The sequence below is a fragment of the Pongo pygmaeus genome, chromosome 10 (assembly GCF_028885625.2).
Source record: "Pongo pygmaeus isolate AG05252 chromosome 10, NHGRI_mPonPyg2-v2.0_pri, whole genome shotgun sequence".
Taxonomy (NCBI): domain Eukaryota; kingdom Metazoa; phylum Chordata; class Mammalia; order Primates; family Hominidae; genus Pongo; species Pongo pygmaeus.
In genome coordinates, this window is record NC_072383.2 from 91,151,100 (window position 1) to 91,171,639 (window position 20,540).

Genomic DNA, 20,540 nt, shown 5'->3' on the forward strand with positions numbered 1-20,540 from the left:
GCCAGAGAGAGAGAAAGAGAGAGAGAGAGAGATCTTCTCAGCATTCATAGCAAAAGTCTTGAGATTTATTCTGATTGGACTGGCTTAGATCACGTGCCCACCCGTGAGCCAAATTCTCTAGCTCTGTAATGAAGGAAATGTGCCAATTGGCTTAAGGCAGTCAAGGCCCACCCCTGGGAATGAGATCAGCTTGCCACATGGCACATGTGCAGCCTGGGAAAGAGTAGACACTGAGGTGAAAACCACGCTGTTTTTAGGGAAGGGGAGTATTGCAGGGGGTGGTAACAATAAATGTTCACCGCAGAGAACGAAGCCCCTGAGTTATGCCACCTTCCTTGTCCCAAGAAACTGCACAGAACTTTCTATCCCACTGTAAGCTGCCCAAGCTTTTCAAGCTAACATTTCCTGTTTAAGAAAAGGCCAATTTGAGCTCACTGTCAAATACCTCAGTGTATTTAAAGTATATATGTACCTTCCTTTTACACAATCAATATGTTTTCCAAAAGTGCTTATGAATTAAACATTTGTAACTCATATGATAAATATACTGGAGGACTCAGTATTTTTGTTAAATAGCAAAATTTCTGTAAAGCAAAGAATCTTATAGCAAAAGTAGTATTTCTTCCAAATTGTCCCAATCTATCTGTAGTAATGAGTTATGTTTCTTACAATCATGTTTTAAATGCTTGGATATTGACAAATTTCCAGACAACCAATACTCCACGGATTTTTAAAGGTCTAAGTGGTTCTCGACAGGTGGCCTCTAGACCAGCAGCATCAGAATCCCTTGGGGACTTGTTGGAAATGCACGTTCTCAGACCCCGTCACAGTTAAGGTTGGGCCCAGCAAGCTCTGGTGTAACAAAGTTGCCAGGTGATTCTGATGCAAGTTCAAGAACCACTCATTACACTAATGAAATAATACAGGAATGGGAATTGGAGAAGGTTATCTATCTAAAGCCCAGTCTTTTAACCCCTAAATTTCTTGAAATAATTTGTCCTTTTGTCCCTTTGAATGCCTCCCGTCTTATGTATACAAAGTATTTATTTTTCAATAAATTGATCCCTCTTCAGTTTATAGAATGAAGGGCAGGCTATCTGTAAGTGAGGATTGTACTTTTTTTTGACTTGCTGTATAGTTCTCCAATTTGTGAAATCATCAAATTATGTAAAAATAACATAAAAACTCCCTTAATGTTTTCATCCATGTTTAATGCCTCTAAATAAACTGAAACATTTTACCAGTTATCAGAGATTAACTCATTAAATCTCTACTTTTAATTCCCTGAAAGTAAACTATATTTGGGTCTTTTGCAGAAGAAAGAGCATATGAGAATACACCATGAATATTGTTTTGCTTTCAAGTTAGTAGTGTTGGCAAGAAGAGAATCTTTGGGATTTCTTTGGCACTAGAAGTAGAGGAAGCCCATTTGGACAGATTATATTCAATAGGAAAGTTGTTAGAATTCACATAAGCAACCACAACTTTCATACTGAAAAGCTCATTTCCAATATGTTCTTTGAAGCTTAAATGTGACCATTTGTCTTGAGTTTAACATTTAAACCTTGAGAGTGCCGATTTCTCCATTGTTTTGCAAAGTTACACCCAGGAGGTTTATGTTTAATGTTCTTGCAAAAGGCACGTTGCAAAATTAAAAAACAGAAATTAATGTGCATATATTTTTTATTTCAAAGATCTTTATGAATACACTAAAATATCTGCAAACTCATGAATATCTCCTAGATGTGGATTTATGGAGACTTTTTGCAAACCTGGAGGAGTTAACTCAGGTGAGCCAAGTAGGAAGATTTATGTTTTAACATTCACAAGAGGACCATGAAAATTCATGCTTGGTCTGTTCTTATGGCTTGTATGCCATAATACATCTCCATATTCCATTCCCAGTCAGGACTTCAGGTTAATAAGAAAGAAGCTGAAATATCCACTGATGCCTTTCCCATAAATTGTAGATATTAGTTACCCTTTACTTGTCATTTTTCCATGGCTATTTTGAAAAGTAAACACATTCCTAAGATCTCCATCATCTTCATAAATGTTTATTTTCAAATGAATATCCTCTTCTCGCATACATTATAAATAAATAATATTTTTCCTCTTAAAAGGACAGGAAGAGAGATAACAAGAATTTATTTATAAGAAATACTTATAAGAAAATATATATTGGAGAGTGGAGGAAATAAATCTTTGAATTTTGCTAGGAGATACATTTGAAATGGGAAACATCTGTAAGAATGATACTTGAAGTTCAACAAATGTTTATTCCTTAACCCTGGGTGTGTGCCTACTTTTGTTTTCTTCCTCTCTATCCCTAGACAAGCCTTGGTTTTGTGAACAGTCTCTTTGGCATCATCAAGGACTATGTAGACGCTTCCGAGATTTCTTCATCACTGGATTTTATTTCCGTGCTCACAAAGGTAAACTCCTTCCAGGAGACCTCAGCTTCATGTAGTAAAATCACCCACCTCCCAGGACAGTTGTTTATACCCTACTTGATTTTTCTTCTCCCTGGGAAAGTTCTACCTCCACTCTCCTACAAAGGAACTGTCCCTTTCTCTGCCAATCAACATTTTCAAAAATAACTTGCAGATTCTGTTTTCCCATTGCCACATCTCCTGTGTGGGTTTTATTAATACAAAAATCTGCGTGCATAGAAAAGTCATTTCCAAGTCTGTTTTTTAAGTGACTTCAATTTAAAGCAATATTCATGGCAATAGTTTAGTGTCTGCTAATTATGTAATTTAGTTGTTTTAACGAAAGTACCAATTTCTCAGAAAGAAACAGAATAAACCTTCAAATCCATCAACACCCTTGATCATATTTCTGTGGGTGAAATGAGAAAAGAGGAAAACCTGTACCCTGGGTTTGATAAATGTTATTTATTTCTTGAGTAGACATTTGGACATCCTCCCCTACTTTTCTTACTTTGAGGTTTTTAATCTAATTTTAATCTAATTTCATTTAGAAAGATTTGAATTTTTATACTCCACTTTTTAAGAAAAAAAGATAGATTCAGATTTATTGAGAACTTCCTAAGTGCTATGTATGGAGCCAATACCCTGTACAGAATAATATGAAAAATTAAACAAGCACCTTGCTTTTAAAAAATTTTAAGTCTTGTGGGGGAGAAATTAATCCAATAATGACACTAATGATTATATAATCAAAGTAAGATAAATGCTGGGGAAAAGGAGGAACATAAATATAATGAGTGTCCAACAAAGGAAACCTTGTAAGTTGGGATGCATAGTAGGGCAGTCACAGGTAGGAAATGCTTCCTGGGGATATGACGCTTGAAAAGATACGTGAAGAAGGAAGAGTTTTAACAAGGCAAAAATAAGCTGGAAGATCCTTTAGTGAACATTGAAAATGGGCTTAAATAAGAAAATCTTTGGATATTTTTGTTTGTTTGTTGTTTAGTTTTTCTTTTTTTTTTAGACAGTCTCACTCTGTTGCCCAGGTTGGAGTGCAGTAGTGCGACTTCAGCTCACTGCAACCTCCACCTCCCAGGTTCAAGCGATTCTCATGCCTCAGCCTCCCAAGTAGCTGGGATTAAAAGCATGCACTACCACGCTGAGTTAATTTTTGTATTTTTAGTAGAGATGGTGTTTCACCGTGTTGGTCAGGCTGGTCTCGAATTCCCTCCCAAAGGGCTGGGATTAGAGGAGTGAGCCACCATACCTGGCCCAAATTTAGTTTTTAGTAAATATTCTGGAGAAATGTCAGCTTCTCATCAAAACATGTAAGTATACATAGAGGCCACTAAAGAATGGGACATTATTAGGCTCTTTACTAAGGGTCTATAATAAACCCACATATGAATGCCCCACGCTATGTTACAGATGTGCAATGATGGGTTATAAAAACTTTTCCTAAATGTAAAATGTTCTAATCAGCCAGGTGAGAGTCAGTTGTGCCACGGTAGCAAATGACCTCCAAATCTCAGTGGCTTGGTTCATGTCTCACTATGCTCTGCTTCCAAGTTGTCTTGACCCTGGGACCTCTGCTGATGAAATGGCCACTACCTGGAACATTACCATTTGGAGACCATGGCAAAGCACTCACTGGCTCTTTGAGTTTCTGCCTGAAACAACACATGGCATGTCTGCTCACATTTCATCAGTACATAGCCAAGCTTACCTTCAGTGGAGCAGCTACATATCATCCTCCCCAAGAAGAGCAAAGAGATAAACAGGAAACAGTCTACCTGTGCCTCACAAGAAGCTCACCAGCTGGAAGATAGGAACATCTTGTTATTCACATGTGAGCCATCCAACATTTCTCAAGCATCTCAGTGCCTAATGAGAAGACCCTCCCTTTACCTCCAAGTCCTTTTCAAGGCCCAGCTATCAACATTCCCCTCCAAAATAAACTCACATCATCTTTAAATTACTTCTTGCTGAAGCCAAAACTTGACATTGCTCCCTACAGTGTTTTGTCTTCTAAGGTCCTATAACAAAATATTTTTCTAGGTTTCACCATCTCTGGCTTTGTTACTGTCACTTCCATTAGTGGTTTTTCAGGCTGGGTCTGCTTTCTCTACTCACCAGCAAGGGTGTTTTCCTTCTCCAATTTCACCACATTGGGATACTATTGGAAATTCCTTAATGCACCCCATGAGTCATTACATTAATCAATAAACCTATCAATGGGCACATAAGCTTAGCAACATGGTAGACACTATGGAATCCTGAAGAGAGTCCCTGCCAGTAACGAGCCAGAAGGATTGCTGAAGAGAAAAAGAATAACCGTCATTCCCAGGAAAGACATTTAACTGAGACGGTGGCATGTAGTTCAGTGTGCTCAGTTTACCCATTGTATGTATGAATATATGTATATATAAATTAACAATTTGCCTTATTCTAAAAACAATTTTAGGTGGCTTACAAATGTGTAGTCATTATAGCAAGTTTAAGACATTAAATAAAAATAATGAAGAAAAGGGAAGACAAGCATTAGATTGAGTAAGATAAAGTGCATGCTACTAGATACAGTACGCTGAGTAGAGATGTCCCAAATTTCTTTTTTTTTTTTTTTTTTTTGGAGCTGGAGATGGAGTCTCCCTCTGTCATTCAGGCTGGAATGCAATGGCGTGATCTCAGCTCACTGCAACTTCCACCTCCCGGGTTCAAGCAATTCTCCTGCCTCAGCCTCCCAGATAGCTAGGACTACAGACACACGCTGCCGTGCCCAGCTAATTTTTTGTATTTTTTATTAGAGATGGGGTTTCAATGTGTTGCGCAGGCTAGTCTCGAACTCCTGAGCTCAGGCAATCCACCTGCCTCGCCTCTCAAAGTGCTGGGATTACAGGTGTGAGCCACTGCGCCCAGCCGAGATGTCCAACATTTCTACATGTTTGGAAACCAGCAAAATTAAATGCATGGAAATTTTTGAGACGTATCAGATGAAAAGTTAAGTGTCCTTACTTTATTCACTTACTATCAACACAAGCTTAACATCAATCAACAGGGTCACTCAAATCAAAGGCAGTATTTGTTACTGGGTGTCCTGGAGTGTGTGGCACCTGAAGAAAGCTTAAACAGAAGTAAAAGGGTGAATTAAATCAAGAGAGCCTAAATAGAATTTTCTCTAAGTATAGGGAGAAAAAGACTATTTATTGAGATGTCAGCTGTTTATTATGAGAGTACTATATTCTGTTAAAAGAATGTTTATGTGGAGATTACCTGTGTATTTCCACGCAGTTGTAGCACCTGCTTGATCATGGCGCCTCCTCCACTTTTCCCTGTTCTAGTTAATGATAAAAGTGAGGAGAAATAGTCTGTCAGGGCTCAATGCTCTCCTTAACTTGTGTTCATCCTCCTTCTGCTCTTCCTTTCTTGCAGTATTTCCGAGGAAGTCTCTGTCAGAGCCACCAGACCTACTGCCTGAACTATTCAGCTGCTATCTTTTATCTTGAGAGCCTGAGGCAGAGAGATGACTTTGGAATTTATTTAAAAGTAAAGTATCATTTTCTTTTCTTTCATATTTTTCCTGATGCTTTTTGGGTGTCACATGTACTGGGAATGATTATATCTAAATTAAATGGGAAAGAAGAAAACAAAATGATCAATAATATGTTTTAACTACAAATCTGCTTTCCTCATAAATACATTGTCCACTGCACACTTAGGAATATTAAATGGTGCACATTTGGAAAGATTATATTATCTAATATCCCTCCTGAAATTTTGGCTGGGGCTTAAAAATATTTTCTTTGTTCATTATTTTATTTGCGGTAGAAATTGGTACATTGTAAGGAGAAAATTATAGTAAGAACCTGAGCTTTGTGACTCAGAAGTTTGGCTCTTGCAGGAGTTAGTTCCAGCATAGAAACTTGGGACCTCATTTACACTGTATTCTACATGAATGCTGCCCCCTTGATTAGAGAATAAAGCACAATGTCAATGTTGCCTCTGGAGTTGTGCCAATATGGCAGCTCTGAGTCCCACAGCATTAAAAGAAGAAATTTCTGCCAGGGTCCTTCAGCATTTTCTAGTAGCCAGGCCTAAAACCAATCTCCCCTGACTTCTCTAATTCTGTTGGTCCCTGCTTTGATATTTCTTTAGTCTGAACTGAACCTTTTCAGTCCTGTACCAGAGCCCTTTTGGATCATCCAGAGAAAATGGTCCAAGCCTTTCCAGAAAACCAGCTCTTCCCTGCAGCTGCGAGAAGCCCCTGCCAGAGCATGACCTCAGAGGCTTGGGAGGAAAGGCTCCCATGGTTCCCAGTGACTCAGCTGTGAATCAGTGGGCTTCCGCCACAACCTTGATGTGCCAGGAAGCCTGGGTGTGCCAAGGATGAGAAAAGGGGAATAATCTTAGAGAAGAGACTTGGCCATATTTTTGTAGCTTCAGCCCTTTAATGTTTTTTTTTTTTTTTTTTTTGCTACTCAAACTGAAAAGTGATAGATCATTAGATTTCCAAATGCATGAATAATCATATTGCAAATGTTTCCCCTAGAAGCTGATGGATTTCACTCTTAGCTAGGCCCCCAAACTGGGAAAATCCAGGTTCCTTTCTCTCCCTTCCAAGCTGGGAAAGAGATTAATTTAACAAGGTCCAATTATTGTTTTCAAATAACTTTGGAAAATCCTATATACATGTATTCAAAGCCAAATGATTTTTGACAAAGGCACCAAAAACATCCATTGAAGAAACACTCTCTTGAGTAAATAGTGTTAGGAAAACTGAATATCTCGATGCAGAAGAATGAAAGTAGACCCCTATCTCTCACCATATGTAAAAATCAAATAAAAATGAATTAAAGATTTAAGTGTAAGGCCTAAAACTATAAAAGTAGTGGAAGAAAACATAAAAGAAGCACTTGAGGACATTGGTCTACACAAATGTTTTAGAGCTAAGACTTCAAAAGCATAGGCAACGCAAACAAAAATAGACAAATGGGACCGTATTAAACTAAGCGGCTCCTGCACAGCAGAGGAAACAACAGAGTAAAGAGGCAATCTGCAGAATGGGGGAAAATATTTGCAAACTATTCATTTGACAGGGGACTAATACCTAGAATATACAAGGAACTCGAAAATCAAAAAAATAAATCCCATTACAAAGTGAGAAAAGAATCTGAATTGACATTTCCCAAAATGAAACATACAAATGGCCAACAGGTATATGAAAAAAAATCTCAACATCACTAATCATCAAGGAAATGCAAATCAAAACCACAATGAGATATCATCTTACCCCAGTTAAAATGACTACTAAGATATCATCTTATCCCAGTTAAAATGGCTATTATTTAAAAAGATAAAATAAAATAACAGATGCTGGCAAGGATATAGAGAAAGGGGAACTTTTGTACACTGTTGGCGGGTATGTAAATTAGTGCAGTTGTTATAGTAAACAAAATGGAGGTTTCTCAGAAAACTAAAAATAAAACTATCATTGATCCAGCAATCCCACCACTAGGTGTTTCGTCAAAAGAAAGAAATCAGTGTATCAAAGGGATACCTGCTCCCCCATGCTTATTGCAGCACCATTCACAATAGCCAAGATATAGAATCAATCTAGTGTTCATCAACAGATGATTAGGTAAAGAAAATGTAATATATATGTGCAATTGAATATTATTCAGCCAGAAAAAAGAATGAAATCTTGTCATTTACAGATAAAACTGGAGGTCATTAAGTGAAATAAGCCAAGCACAGAAAGACAGATATTGCATGTTCTCACTCGTATGTGGGAGCTAAAAAAGTTAGTCTCATGGAGATAGAGAGTAGGATGATGGTTACCAGAGGCTGCGAAGACGGGAGAAGGGGATGAAGACAGGTCGGTTAATGGGTGCAAACATACAGTTATAGAAGGAATAAGTTCTAGTGCATGATAACCCACTAGGGTGACTATAGTTAACAATAATTTATTGTGTGTTTCAAAATAACTAGAAGATTTGAAATGTTCTCAGCATAAAGAAATCAGGTTAATAATTATGGTTATGGCTATCCTAAATACCCTGATTTGATCATTACACATTGTACACGTGTATCAAAATATCATGTGTGCCTCATAAATATGTACAATTGTATATGAATAAAAATGTGTATGGCATCGAGGGATATTTTGGGAAAGGTAGTAGAGGATACAGTGCTGTTATAACACATGATGGTTTTTTTTTTTTTTTTTTTTTGAGACAGAGTTTTGCTTTGTCACCCAGGCTGGAGTGCAATGGCACAACCTCAGCTCGCTGCAACCTCCGTCTCCCAGGTTCAAGCGATTCTCCTGCCTCAGCCTCCAGAGTAGCTGGAACTACAGTTGCCTGCCACCGTGCCTGGCAAATTTTTTATATTTTCGGTAGAGACGGGGTTTCACTATGTTGGCCAGGCTGGTCTTGAACTCCTAACCTCAAGTGATCCACCTGCCTCGGCCTCTCACAGCGCTGGGATTACAGACGTGAGCCACCGCACCCAGCCCACATGATGCTTTTATAATGCATAATACTTTACCAGACACTTTCTCAAACATCTCTTAATTCTGAACACAAACCTGTAAAGTTGATTACATAGTTCCTTTGTGTCCCTGAGGCTCAGAGAGGTTAGATGACATTTGCAAGGCCACATAGCCAATAGGTGGCAAAGAAAGAACCATAGAAAGATTTTCAGGCAAAAAAATCCAGTGCTCTTCATATCAGAACTATTTCCAATTCCTTGGGGCTATGTTCCATCACCATGGAACTATTAGCCTCATGAAACAAAGGTGAGAGGTGAGGGAGAGACTCGCAGATACTCAAGGTGACTACTGTTTGAGCCCTTGCTATAGCCTAGACACTGTGCTACATGCTGGTCATCCGTCATCTTCTTGTCTACGCACTAACTCTGCAGAATTTGATATTGTTCCCATTTTTCAGGAGTTTAGACAAATTAGACAACATGCTGAAAGATATGGTTGTTCCAGGGCAGAGGTAGGATTGAATTCAGACCTGTCTGAACCCAGTGTTGAATCTCCTACAATGTTCTGTTGTAAACAACGTACTTGGAGAACATAAACCTGTGCTATGTTATGGGCTGCCTGAAATTGACCTATAAATGCAGTGGGATAAATTTACCCTCTACACCACATAAGGCTAAGTTTTATGAATGTATGTACTTTATCCTGGTGCACATTAATGGGATTAGCATTCTTCCTACTGTTTGTTTTTTAATTAATTTATTTATTTATGTATTTATTGAGACAGGGTCTGACTCTGTCACTCAGGCTAAGTGCAGTGGTACAATCATAGCTCACTGTAACCTCAGACTCCTGGGCTCAGATGACCCTCACACCTCAGCCTCCCACATAGCTGCGACTACAAACATGTGCCACCACGCCTGACTAATTTTCTAATTTTTTATAGAGATGGGGTCTCGCTAAGTTGCCCAGTTTGTCTCAAACTCCTAAGCTCAAGCGATCCTCCTGCTTACTATTTTAGAAACAAAACCATGCAGAGGAAGAAACTGGGAACTTCGTACCAAGTCTCTTTGTGTGGCACAACTAACAATGGCTAAGAACTCTAGCTGCCATGGACTGAGTGTTTGAGATGTGCCAGGCTCTGTTCTAAGCACTTTGTGAGAATTATCTCATTAAAATCTCTCACCAACCTAATGAGGTAGTTACTTTTGTTATCTACATTTTACTGATAATTTTTAGAAAGGGTAAGTAAATTTCCTGAGGTTCCGAGAATTCTAGCTGTCCCATCCTAATGCTGCATCCCACTAAGACAGATTTATTAGGACATTTTATTTTATTTTATTTTATTTTATTTTACTTTATTTTATTTTGGAACAGGGTCTCACTCTGTCACCCAGGCTGGAATGCAGTGGCACCATCATGGCTCACTGCAGCCTCAACCTCCCACGCTCAAGCAACAGGACATATTTTCATCTGGGGCCCTTGAATCCTTTCACATTTCCCTTAAGCACTTTGGATATTTATTATAAAGCAAAAGTAGCCTCCATTGATCTAGACTCATCAATAAAAAGGCCTTTTATGTCCAATCTTTCTCAATGGAAGTATTATTTGCCTTCCCTAACGGACCTGAAAAATGAAGTCAATAGAGAGATGAAAGGAAAACTTACGGCTTTACTTTTATAATGTCAAGCCATTCTTTTTCTCTCTTCTGAAGTTTTCTGAAACACAAATGTTGCCAACATCCCTGCCTGGATCCTTCTCTAAATTATTTACCACAGAGGCTTCTTGCCAATTTTTACCTGGAGTAGTTTGGTGTTTTCACTTTGACCCTGAATACCAGTGCACACTGGCAGCCACAGCTGTTCCCCACAGCAGGATAATTTGGGGCAGTGGCCTGGGGCAGTGAGTTTTTTTGGGAGGGCAGGGGCCTAACTGCTGCTGAGAAATCAGTTACAAGAACTCCCAGCCACCCAAGAGGTCCAGGACCCAAAGGTAGCATTGGAACGCTGCTGCCCATGAGTCAACATGGAAATCAGCCACTAAAGCACAGCCCTGCTCCCTTCCACTCCCAGCCTTATCTTCATCTGTCATGCTTGCTTCTGTCTCCATCCCTGCCAACCTCAATGAGAACCACAGTCATTTGGAGGAGAACTTGGAGATCATCTAGCCAAGAGCCATCTAGCCAGACTGGAGTCTGAGGTTGTAGTCAGCCATGATTGCACCACTGCACTTAGCCTGGGTGACAGAGTCAGACCCACCCTGTCTCAATAAATAAATAAATAAATAAAAATAAAACAGTTGGAAAAATTCTAATCCCATTAATGTACATCAAGATAAAGTACATACATTCATAAAGCTTAGCCTCATGTGGTATGAAGGGTAAATTTATCCCACTGCATTTATAGGTCAATTTCAGGCGGCCCATAACACAACACAGGCTTAAGTTCTACAGGAATGTTGTTTACAACAGAGCATTGTAGGAGATTGAACATCGGGTTCAGACAAGTCTGAATTCAAATCCTACCTCTGCCCTAGAACAACCATATCTTTCAGCACGTTGCCTAATTTGTCTAAGAAGAGAAATCGGAGGTCCAGAGAGAGAAGGTGGTCCTCGGAACCCGGCTCCTGGAGCTCCATTCACCATGCACTGTGAGCTCACTCTCATGGCCAGCCATCTGTACCTAGGGGAGAGGAGAAGATTGAATTAGAGACAGAATCTTGCTCTGTTGCCCAGCCTGGAGTGAAGTGGTGATATCTTGGCTCACTGCAACCTCTGCCTACCGGGTTCAGGCGATTCTCCCACCTCAGCCTCCTGCGTAGCTGGAATTACAGGCATGCACCACCATGCCTGGCTAATTTTTTTTTTTTTTTTTTTTTTTTTGTATTTTTGGTAGAAACGGAGTTTCACCATGTTGGCCAGGCTGGTCTCGAACTCCTGACCTCAAGTGATCCTCCCACCTCGGCCTCCCAAAGTGCTGGGATTACAGGCATGAGCCACTACGCCTGCCCAAGAAGACTGAATTTGGCAGAATCCCCACGATGAAGAGCCCAGGATGTTTTCCAAAACATCCAGCTGAGCCAGGTACTATGGCTAACACCTGTAATCTCGGCACTTTGGGAGGTGCACAGATTGCTGGAACCCAGGTGTTTGAGACTAGCCTGGGCAACATAGTGATATCCAGTCTCTACAAAAAATTTAAAAATTAGCCAGGTGTGGTGGCCTGCACCTGTGGTGTGACAGAGCTATGTGAGAGGCTGAGGTGGGAGGACTGCTTGAGCCCAGGAAGTCAAGGCTGCAGTGAGCCATGATCATACCACTGCACTTCAGCCTGGGTGACAGGGCAAGACCCTGTTCCCCATCCCCCTTAAAAAAAAAAAAAAAAACAGCTGATAGTGTGAGAGGAGAGTGAGACCCCACCTCACCCCGCCAAGAACATGGTCAAGCTATGAAGACAAATGCAAATTGCTAGGCAACAGGCTAGGAGATAAAAGGGGAGGGTTTGTTTAAGGGGGAACAGAGAAAGAACTCTCTCTTTCCAAAGAAGAGAATGGAGCCAGCAAAATAGTAGGGGCTCGTGGGCTGTGTATTTGACCCCTCTTCACAACCCAAAATCTTCAGTAAAATAAATATGCATACTCACAAAACATGTCATGAGGGGGTTTACAGCAGAAACTAACATAGGAAACCAAGAGGATATGTTTGTTCCATGTTGTTCAGGGAAGAAACAGTGTACATGAAAACAAGAGCCAGAGACCAGTGGAAGCCGTTAGAATCTCAGTCCCATGAGTTGGTAAATATCTAGGGGAGGAGTTTAGACCTCCACAGGCTATTGGATTGGTGGGAGGTTGAGCGAATTGTACCTAGATCTTCAAAATGGAAGGACTGACGTGTGGGCTTGAAGACATCTCTGGGGATGCAGCAGGAGTCTCCTGCAGTGTGCCTGGCCCACCTGAGGATGGCCCTAAAGAGTCTGGGTCACAAGGCAAAGGATTTAACCTGGAGAATGAAAGGAGAATGGAAGGTGAAAATGAGGCAACAGCCTGCAGCAGGAGAAATATTTAGTGTAAGGGCAGGATCCCTGTTGTAGTCAATTCAGGCTGCTAGAATAATACACCATAGATTGGGTGGCTTATAATCAACAGGAGTTTGTTGCTTACAGTTCCGGAGGCTGAAAGTCTCCCAGTGCCAGCATGGTTAGGGGCTGGTGATGGCCCTTTTCTGGGTTGCAGACAGCTGTCTTCTCGTTGTAGCCTCACATGGTGAAAAGAGAGCTAGAGAGCTCTCCGGGACCCCTTTTACAGGGACACTAATCCCATTCATGAGGGCTTCATGCTCTCATGAATCACCTAATCACCCCCCAACAGCTCCACTTCCTAATACCGCTCCATTGAAGGTTAGAATTTTATTAGGTTGGTGCAAAAGTAATTGCAGTTTTTGGCATTAAAAGTAATATTACGTGGATTTGAAGGAAGGCAAACATTCAGTTGATATTAATCCCCTTATCGCTGAACTCAGGGTCAATTTGGTGTGAGTGGGAAGGGTAAGAGAAGAGGAAGAGAACACACACACCACACCCCTATACTCCTTCCTGATGCACCCATCTGCATGCTGGCCAGCGACCACGTCCATGCCTCATTTGCCACCTTCATTAAAGCCAGAGCCCCTTACGTTCAAGGAAGCTCACATTCAAAGAAACAGTACAGCAGATAAAACAAATGTAAAAGTTATTCTCATGTTTACTCAGGTTTCTCAAACATCATTTATGGAACCCCAATGGATAACCCATGGCAATACTTACTACAATTACTGAATTACTAAAATTTCTTGTCTTCCCCAGTGCTGGCATACCCTAGAACTGCCTCTTCTTCCAAACCCCAACTCCAAACTCTCCCTGTTGAAAATTGTCTGTGTCTCTACCTCTCTCCTCTCCTCTCTTTGTTCTAGATCAACTGAGCCTCTTCAACTTCTATTTTCATTTCTCTTCATTTTTGATCATTACCCTGATCCTCCCCAACTAAGGGGAGTCAAGGAACTGACCCAACAAGCAAGAATCCTTCCTTTTCCTTCTGCCTCTCCAATCTCAATTCTCAATTGTCCTAACTGCATCACAACAAGGATGGGAACAAAGCTGGTGAAACCAGAACTCTCCCCCAACGGCCGGGGAGGAAAAGCCAATGGGCAAAACTAAATTCACTCTCCAATGAGAAGAGTAAACAAGGCTGGAACGCATCTATTATTACATCTTATCACTACTGCTAATGGAACATGCACTTTTCAGGGGATTTAATTTGTAGCTTATAAATTGTCCCAGCAAACTCACAAGTAGGTCCTGCAGTTACTGAGTAAAATCTCCAAGAACCTCTCATATCCAGGCTTCTTAGTGGCTCAGTGGGCGAGGTGATCATTCTGATATGGCTGCTTTTGCCTTCCCCAGTGGTGTGAGCAGAATGAACAATGCAGACGGCTCCACCTGCCTGAGCTGCTAGTGGCCCCACTTCAGAGGCTCACTCGATATCCGTTGTTGCTGAAGAATATCTGGAAAAGGAGCATGGACTCTGCTGAGAAAATCATGATCTATTCCATCAAGGAAAAGGTGGAAAAGTCCATCCGTAAGTCCCTGAGATAAGTGAACTTAATCAAAGAATTGTGGCCTTGTGACTCCTGGAAACCCTCTGGGCTTCCATCCTAGGAGGTAGTTCCATTGATTTGAGGTCATGGCTCTTGGAAATGTGGGTTCAAGTGTGAGTACATTGTAAATCAAATGTGCCCAGAACAATGGGCTCCAGTCACATCCTGGCGAACCCTATGAGAACTCTAGCACCAAGTTTACACAGGATGTGGCTCTGTCTCCAAGTGTTTCAGAAGTGAGTTCAGGCAGGAAAAGTTCTACTTCCCAGATAACTGAAGGCACTTTGTTTTTAACAGCCGTACTGACCCCACACACAAAGCAAATGGGAGTAAACACCATGGAAAGTGTGTCCAGAGGATAAATTACCATTCATCATTTCTTAAATCACCGAAAGCCAGGATCAATGTGAAACGACTGCCAACTGCAATCTTTAAAACTGAGATTTGAGGATGGGAACTGAGCAGGCCCTATGATGACTTCAGTTTATTTGTGTAACTCCTTATAACTGAAATTCACATAAAGAAGTTCATGGTTTATGCCCATAAACCAGGATTTCCTGGTGGGCATCAGAAGGGAACAGTTCAAATTGGTGATATTCAGCTGTACATAATTTTTTTCTTTTACAAGTTTAAAAGTAAAATGATACTGCCTGGAACAGGCGCTTTAAAAAAAAAAAAGTAAAATGACTGTTTAATTGGGTTTTTCTTCTGTTTTTAAATTTTTTATTCAAATTCTAAAATTACCTGAAGAGCTGGAATTAAGTTTATCAAGTGAATAAGACAAAGAATCTCTTAAAGATGACTTCTTTAAGCTTTAGAAGTAATCTTAAGGATTATTACTCATTTGGATGGGTTTGTGAGGAAAGATAAAGCAGCACCTCTGGAGATTTCTCAGTGAAAGATGGATTCTCATTGTTGAGGGAAGAGATCTGTGTGGCCTCCCTTTTTGTCTATTAGCTTAAAGATGGTGAATTCTAAAGGGTTCTACTAACAATGTGATTCTTCAGGTCTTTTACTTGCCCTCCATGTTTTCAAAAAACATTTCAAACCCTCAGTAGCAACATGTTATTAGAAAACACTGGAAAATGAATATAAACCTTCCAAAGAGAAATTGAGTTCCTACCAAAAAAGAAATACTCACCTTGATCATGAAGTGAATATATACTTTTATGATTGAGACAAAAACATATGTTTATCCTTGTTAGTCTGATTTTTTTTCTTCCTCTAATTACACGCTGTGTGGTCTAGGGAATAAGAGAAAACTACCAAGGATTTTATTAGTATTATTGAAATAAGAATACACAATATACTTTCAACCTACTGAATTAAATTAGCTAAGCTTCATTTTTTTCTGCAAGAGACTGATTCCAAATTAGTGAGTTTTCGAAGATGCATGAAGAGTAAGCAATATGTGAAATGAACTTAATATATGGTCTGGCTCCAGGGGCAGCCAGTGTTTCTAAATGAATCCTGTGGACCTTTGTTAAAATTTATACTGCAATCTCATATGCACCTAAAAATATACTGACTGTGTCTTGTCTTTCAGGGGACCTTGAAGGAAAAGTGAAGTGGCTGGACAATTTCCAAAAATTTAGATATCTACAGGAGATTATAGTGTGGCCACCGCTTTGGGATAGAGATAAAAGGTTTTTCATTCCAGAGGTAAAAAAAAAATCAATTAGGACTTATGTCCATTTCTGGAAGTTGGGCATTCAGATAGAAATACAATCATCTTAGATGTCCCCATCTGTCCACTTGAAGAATAAATCTAGTTTCATGAACAAGAAGTAAAGTCTTCATCCGTAGGGCATTCATTGTATGCAGGGAGGCTGAGGTCGCTGTGCCATTCTTATGATGGTCCTTCTGAGAGGGTTTTTCATTGTTTCCCATTCCCATGTCCATCTGCTGGCATTTCCAAATGTCATGAACTTTCTAGATGGAGTTAACTGCCCTAGCTTTTTAACCATGTTCTCTTCCAATCACTAACAACGTCTCTTTTATTTTCTCCCTTGTTTTACAAGTGTTTGAAACACATTTTTAAAGAACACACGGCAGAAAACATCTTGTCACCAACCAACAGACACCTTCTCTATGAAGGAAAATTAACTCTTGCAGGTAAATAACTGCTTCCTTTAAAAACCCAACATCTGTGCCGCCTTGTAACTTGTTTGACTGCCAGGAATTGAAGAGCAGGAGGAATTGTGTTTGCCTATGTCCCAGGTGATGGAGGGTGTGAATCAGGGAGTACCCTGTGGAGTCACACAGACTCAGGCTTGATTGAAGACTTCGCAACATAACTAGCTAGGTGCCCTCTGTTTTCTCTCTGTAATGGGATAACTGTAACTATTCCATAGGATTGTTAAAACAACATACAAGAACAACTTTGCTCATGGTCTGGAATCTAGTAAACAGTCAATGGTAGCTGTTATCATCATAATCGTTGTACTCCTCCAATGAGCCAGACAATCAAGCTCTCAAATGTTTATGGAGAATTTATTGTATTATATAGTACAAGTTGTGCTAGGTAGGTACCATCGGAAGATATAAAAACTCATTCTGTATAATTCTTTCCCTCTAGTTGGGAAGCTCTGCCTTATTACCAGACCTGCAGGATAAGTTCAGAAAAGAAGAGAGTCCTTGAGGCTGGAGTGCCCTGGAGAGGCTTCATGCAGTCCATGGGACTGGAGGTGGGCTTGGAGGGGCAGGAAGGATGAGGTCAGTGGAAGGACAGAAGGGAGGTCATTCAGATAAAGAGCACAGCTGGAGAAGTCTTGGAGGCAGAAGCCCCTGGAGAAACTTAGTTTCTAGCAGAGTACATAGGAAGCCAAGCCCCTAGGGCTGACTGCCTGGCTCACTCCCTGCTCAGCCTCTTCTGCCTGTACAACTTTGGGCCATTTACAGTGATCTCCTGTGCTTCAGTTTACCTTTCTTTATTGTGAGGATTAAATGAACCAACAGATGTGTAAGCACTCAAAAGAATGATTGACACAAAGTTCATGCCCAATAAACATCATGATGATCAGAAAGGCTTCCTGGCTGAAATAACATTTGGAATCATTTATTTATTTATTTCTGCACAAAATCTTGACCAGGCACTTACTGAGTGTGAAGTCCTGTGGGATGGGATGTTGCCTAACAGTGGTGATGTGATATCTGGTGGGGAGGGGCTGGGAAATAATCCCTAATACATGTATATTGAAACTCTGCTCTATTTTAGAGGTAGTCTGGATGTCAGGTTAGGACATAATCCCCACCTGGCAGCTGTTAAATAAGGAAGATAGACATATCCAGCGTTTTATATCCAAGGGCTTTTTCATACATTGTCTCTTTCCAGTAAGTTAAATAGAGAAGTTGCTTTTAATCCCTTGTTATAGGTGAGAGATTTGGGGCTCAGGAAGGTTCTGTATCATGCCCAAGTTCACCTGGTGGGTAAATGACAGAGTACCAGCTGGAGCCAGTCTGCCTTGGTCCAGCTGGCTTCCAGAATCAGAGCAACTGCCTTGGAAACCAAACAGAAGGACCCAGCCAGGAAACTGCAGGCAACCAGAAGTCATTGAGCTCTCAGACAGGGAAGTGATAGGTTAAAAGAGTGTTGAAGAAAGCGTTGTTAATAAGCAGTGTTCAAAATGGCATAGAGGAGACCAAAGCAGAGAGATCAGTGGTGAAACCAGAAGTTCAGTGGTGAACAGGGCGAGATAAGAAGACTCTGGGCCTAACTGTTGCTTTACCATTTTTAACATGTGGCCTACCCACCCCCCACTTTCATTTGAAAAGATAACAATTTTAACTTTTCTTTAATGTTATTTACAACTTCAAAGTAATTATATTTTATGACAAGAACAAATCAAAGTAATAAAGCAAAATATTATCTGTGTTCCAGCATGTATCTTTACTTCCAAAATTAGCCCCACCTGAAATTATGTGAGGCTTTGGTTCACTCCTTCCCTCTTCCTACCTACCTCCCAATATTGCAAGATGCACCAGCTTCTCCTAACACATTAGAAATGGGCATGATAGAAAAAGATATGGGAGACATTTGCAAAGGCAAAACCAGGAGGACTTTATGATCAACAAAGTGGATGAAGAGGAAATGAGTATCAAAAACTGTTCTAATCTATGTATCTGAAAGTTTTGTTGATAATGCTGTGAGTGGTAGAGGGAGTGGGTCAAGGAGTCAATTTTAGGGTTCAGGTCTGAGCATAATGAGAACCCACATGGAAGCTGGAGGAGCAGCTCCTGGTGGGTGAAAGTCTAAGTCAGATGTGAATTCATGCATCGTGTGGGTTCAAAGTGACTGTCATAGATGTATGGGTTGGAAGCTCACCTAAGAAAGACTCTTTACAAATAGACTCAACTTTTCCAGAAAATGCTTCTTGTACAGTCAAATGTGGTAGTATGGACACGAACTACGTAATGTCACTAACACCAGGCACTTGTTTAATGGCATATGCTGTATTGGTCAAATTCCGTCACAGATGGAGACTCCACATGATGTAGTCTACATGGTATCAAGTCAAGTGCAAAGTCCTGAGACTGGACTCAGAGTTGAGCATGGAGATTTGATGTGGCAGGGTGATAGTGTTAGAAGAAACAGGACATTTCACTTCTTGGTCTTTTGGCTAAGATCAAGTGAGGAAACAAGACATCATTTTAAATGAAAAAAGCATTGAACTGACAGTCAGGGGATCTAGCACCAATTGTAGGCTTTGGGAAAATTTAAATTCTCTTATTCTCTTTTATAAATGTTATTGCTGCTGCTGCTAATGATGATGACAATGAGGATGAAAATGATGTGACGAAACCTAACACATACTGTGTTTCCGAATTTCTCCCAGCCTTAAAAACTGTACTCTTATAATCAAATAAGTATATGTTCTCATTCCCAGAAGGTACACATTTTCATAATTTGTTTCATAACTTGCTTGGTGGAAAACTAGGGCCTCAATAAATGGTAGATAAAATAATTATCACTTTCTAGAATAATGTCTGGAACATTATCTAGAATAACATCTGGAATACGTAGAAGGTGTGCTCCCTGCCTGTTTGTCAAAATAAAATAGTTGAAATTAGAAGGAGAAAACAAAACTATTTCATTTTGACAATGATCATTGAGCTGTCGCATACATGAGTAGCAGAAGATGGGAATAGCAAATTTTACAGGTTTAAAGTTTGCTGTGGACTGAATTGTGTTCCTCCACAAATCACATGTTGAAGCCCTAACGTCCAGTATGACTATACTTGGAATAAGGAAGAAACGCAGGTAAAATGAGGGACTCAGGCTGGAGCCTTGATCTGATAGGATTAGTATCCTAATCAGAGCAGACATCAGAGAGCTCACTCTCTCTCTGTTTGCCATGTAAGAACACATCCAGAAAGTGGCTATCTGCAAGCCAAAAAGAGAGCCCTTATCAGGAACCGAATCAACCAGCACCTTGATCTACTTCCTAGGCTCCAGAACTGTGAGAAATAAATTCCTATTGCTTAAGCCACCCTGTCTGTGGTATTTTGCTATGGCAGGCTGAACTGCCTGTTCACAGGTCTAGTGCTGTACCATTCCTAGCCCTGTATATCAGTTGGCATATAGATTCAGCCACTGGAGACAGACAGGTTAAAAAAGATAGTTTATTTCTCTCTTGTTAAGTCTCAACCTATATGAAAACTCCACTCCATGAAGTCATTAGAAATCCAGATTCCTGCTGTCTTATTCCCAAATTTAGGGTATTGCCTTCTTCTGTGTGGCCCAAGATGACTCACCAATATGTCTGCGTTCTACCCGATGAGAAGGAGAGACAGGAACAAGAGAGCTTAGCCCTGCCCTTCATGAATATGACTCAGAAGTTGCGTGCTTTGGCTCACATTCCGTTGGTCAGAATTTAGCTCCTTGGTCATATTCAGCAGCAAGGAAATGTAGTCTCTATTCTCTGAGGATGGGTACTCACTAAAACTTGGGGATTCCACTGCTACAACAGAAGGGGAGAATGGTTTTCAAGGGACA

General features: G+C 40.4%; 1 protein-coding gene across 2 annotated transcripts in view; it reads left to right on the forward strand.

The window, feature by feature from the left end:
- Positions 1–20,540, forward strand: part of PLEKHG7 (pleckstrin homology and RhoGEF domain containing G7) — a 67,298-nt gene that overhangs the window by 36,148 nt on the left and 10,610 nt on the right. For both annotated transcript variants that reach the window (XM_054442992.2, XM_063646567.1), the window contains 6 exons: positions 1,695–1,790; positions 2,334–2,435; positions 5,862–5,975; positions 14,352–14,526; positions 16,092–16,207; positions 16,567–16,660. In XM_054442992.2, coding sequence (XP_054298967.1) covers positions 1,695–1,790; positions 2,334–2,435; positions 5,862–5,975; positions 14,352–14,526; positions 16,092–16,207; positions 16,567–16,660 — 697 coding nt within the window. The remainder of the gene's footprint in view (positions 1–1,694; positions 1,791–2,333; positions 2,436–5,861; positions 5,976–14,351; positions 14,527–16,091; positions 16,208–16,566; positions 16,661–20,540) is intronic.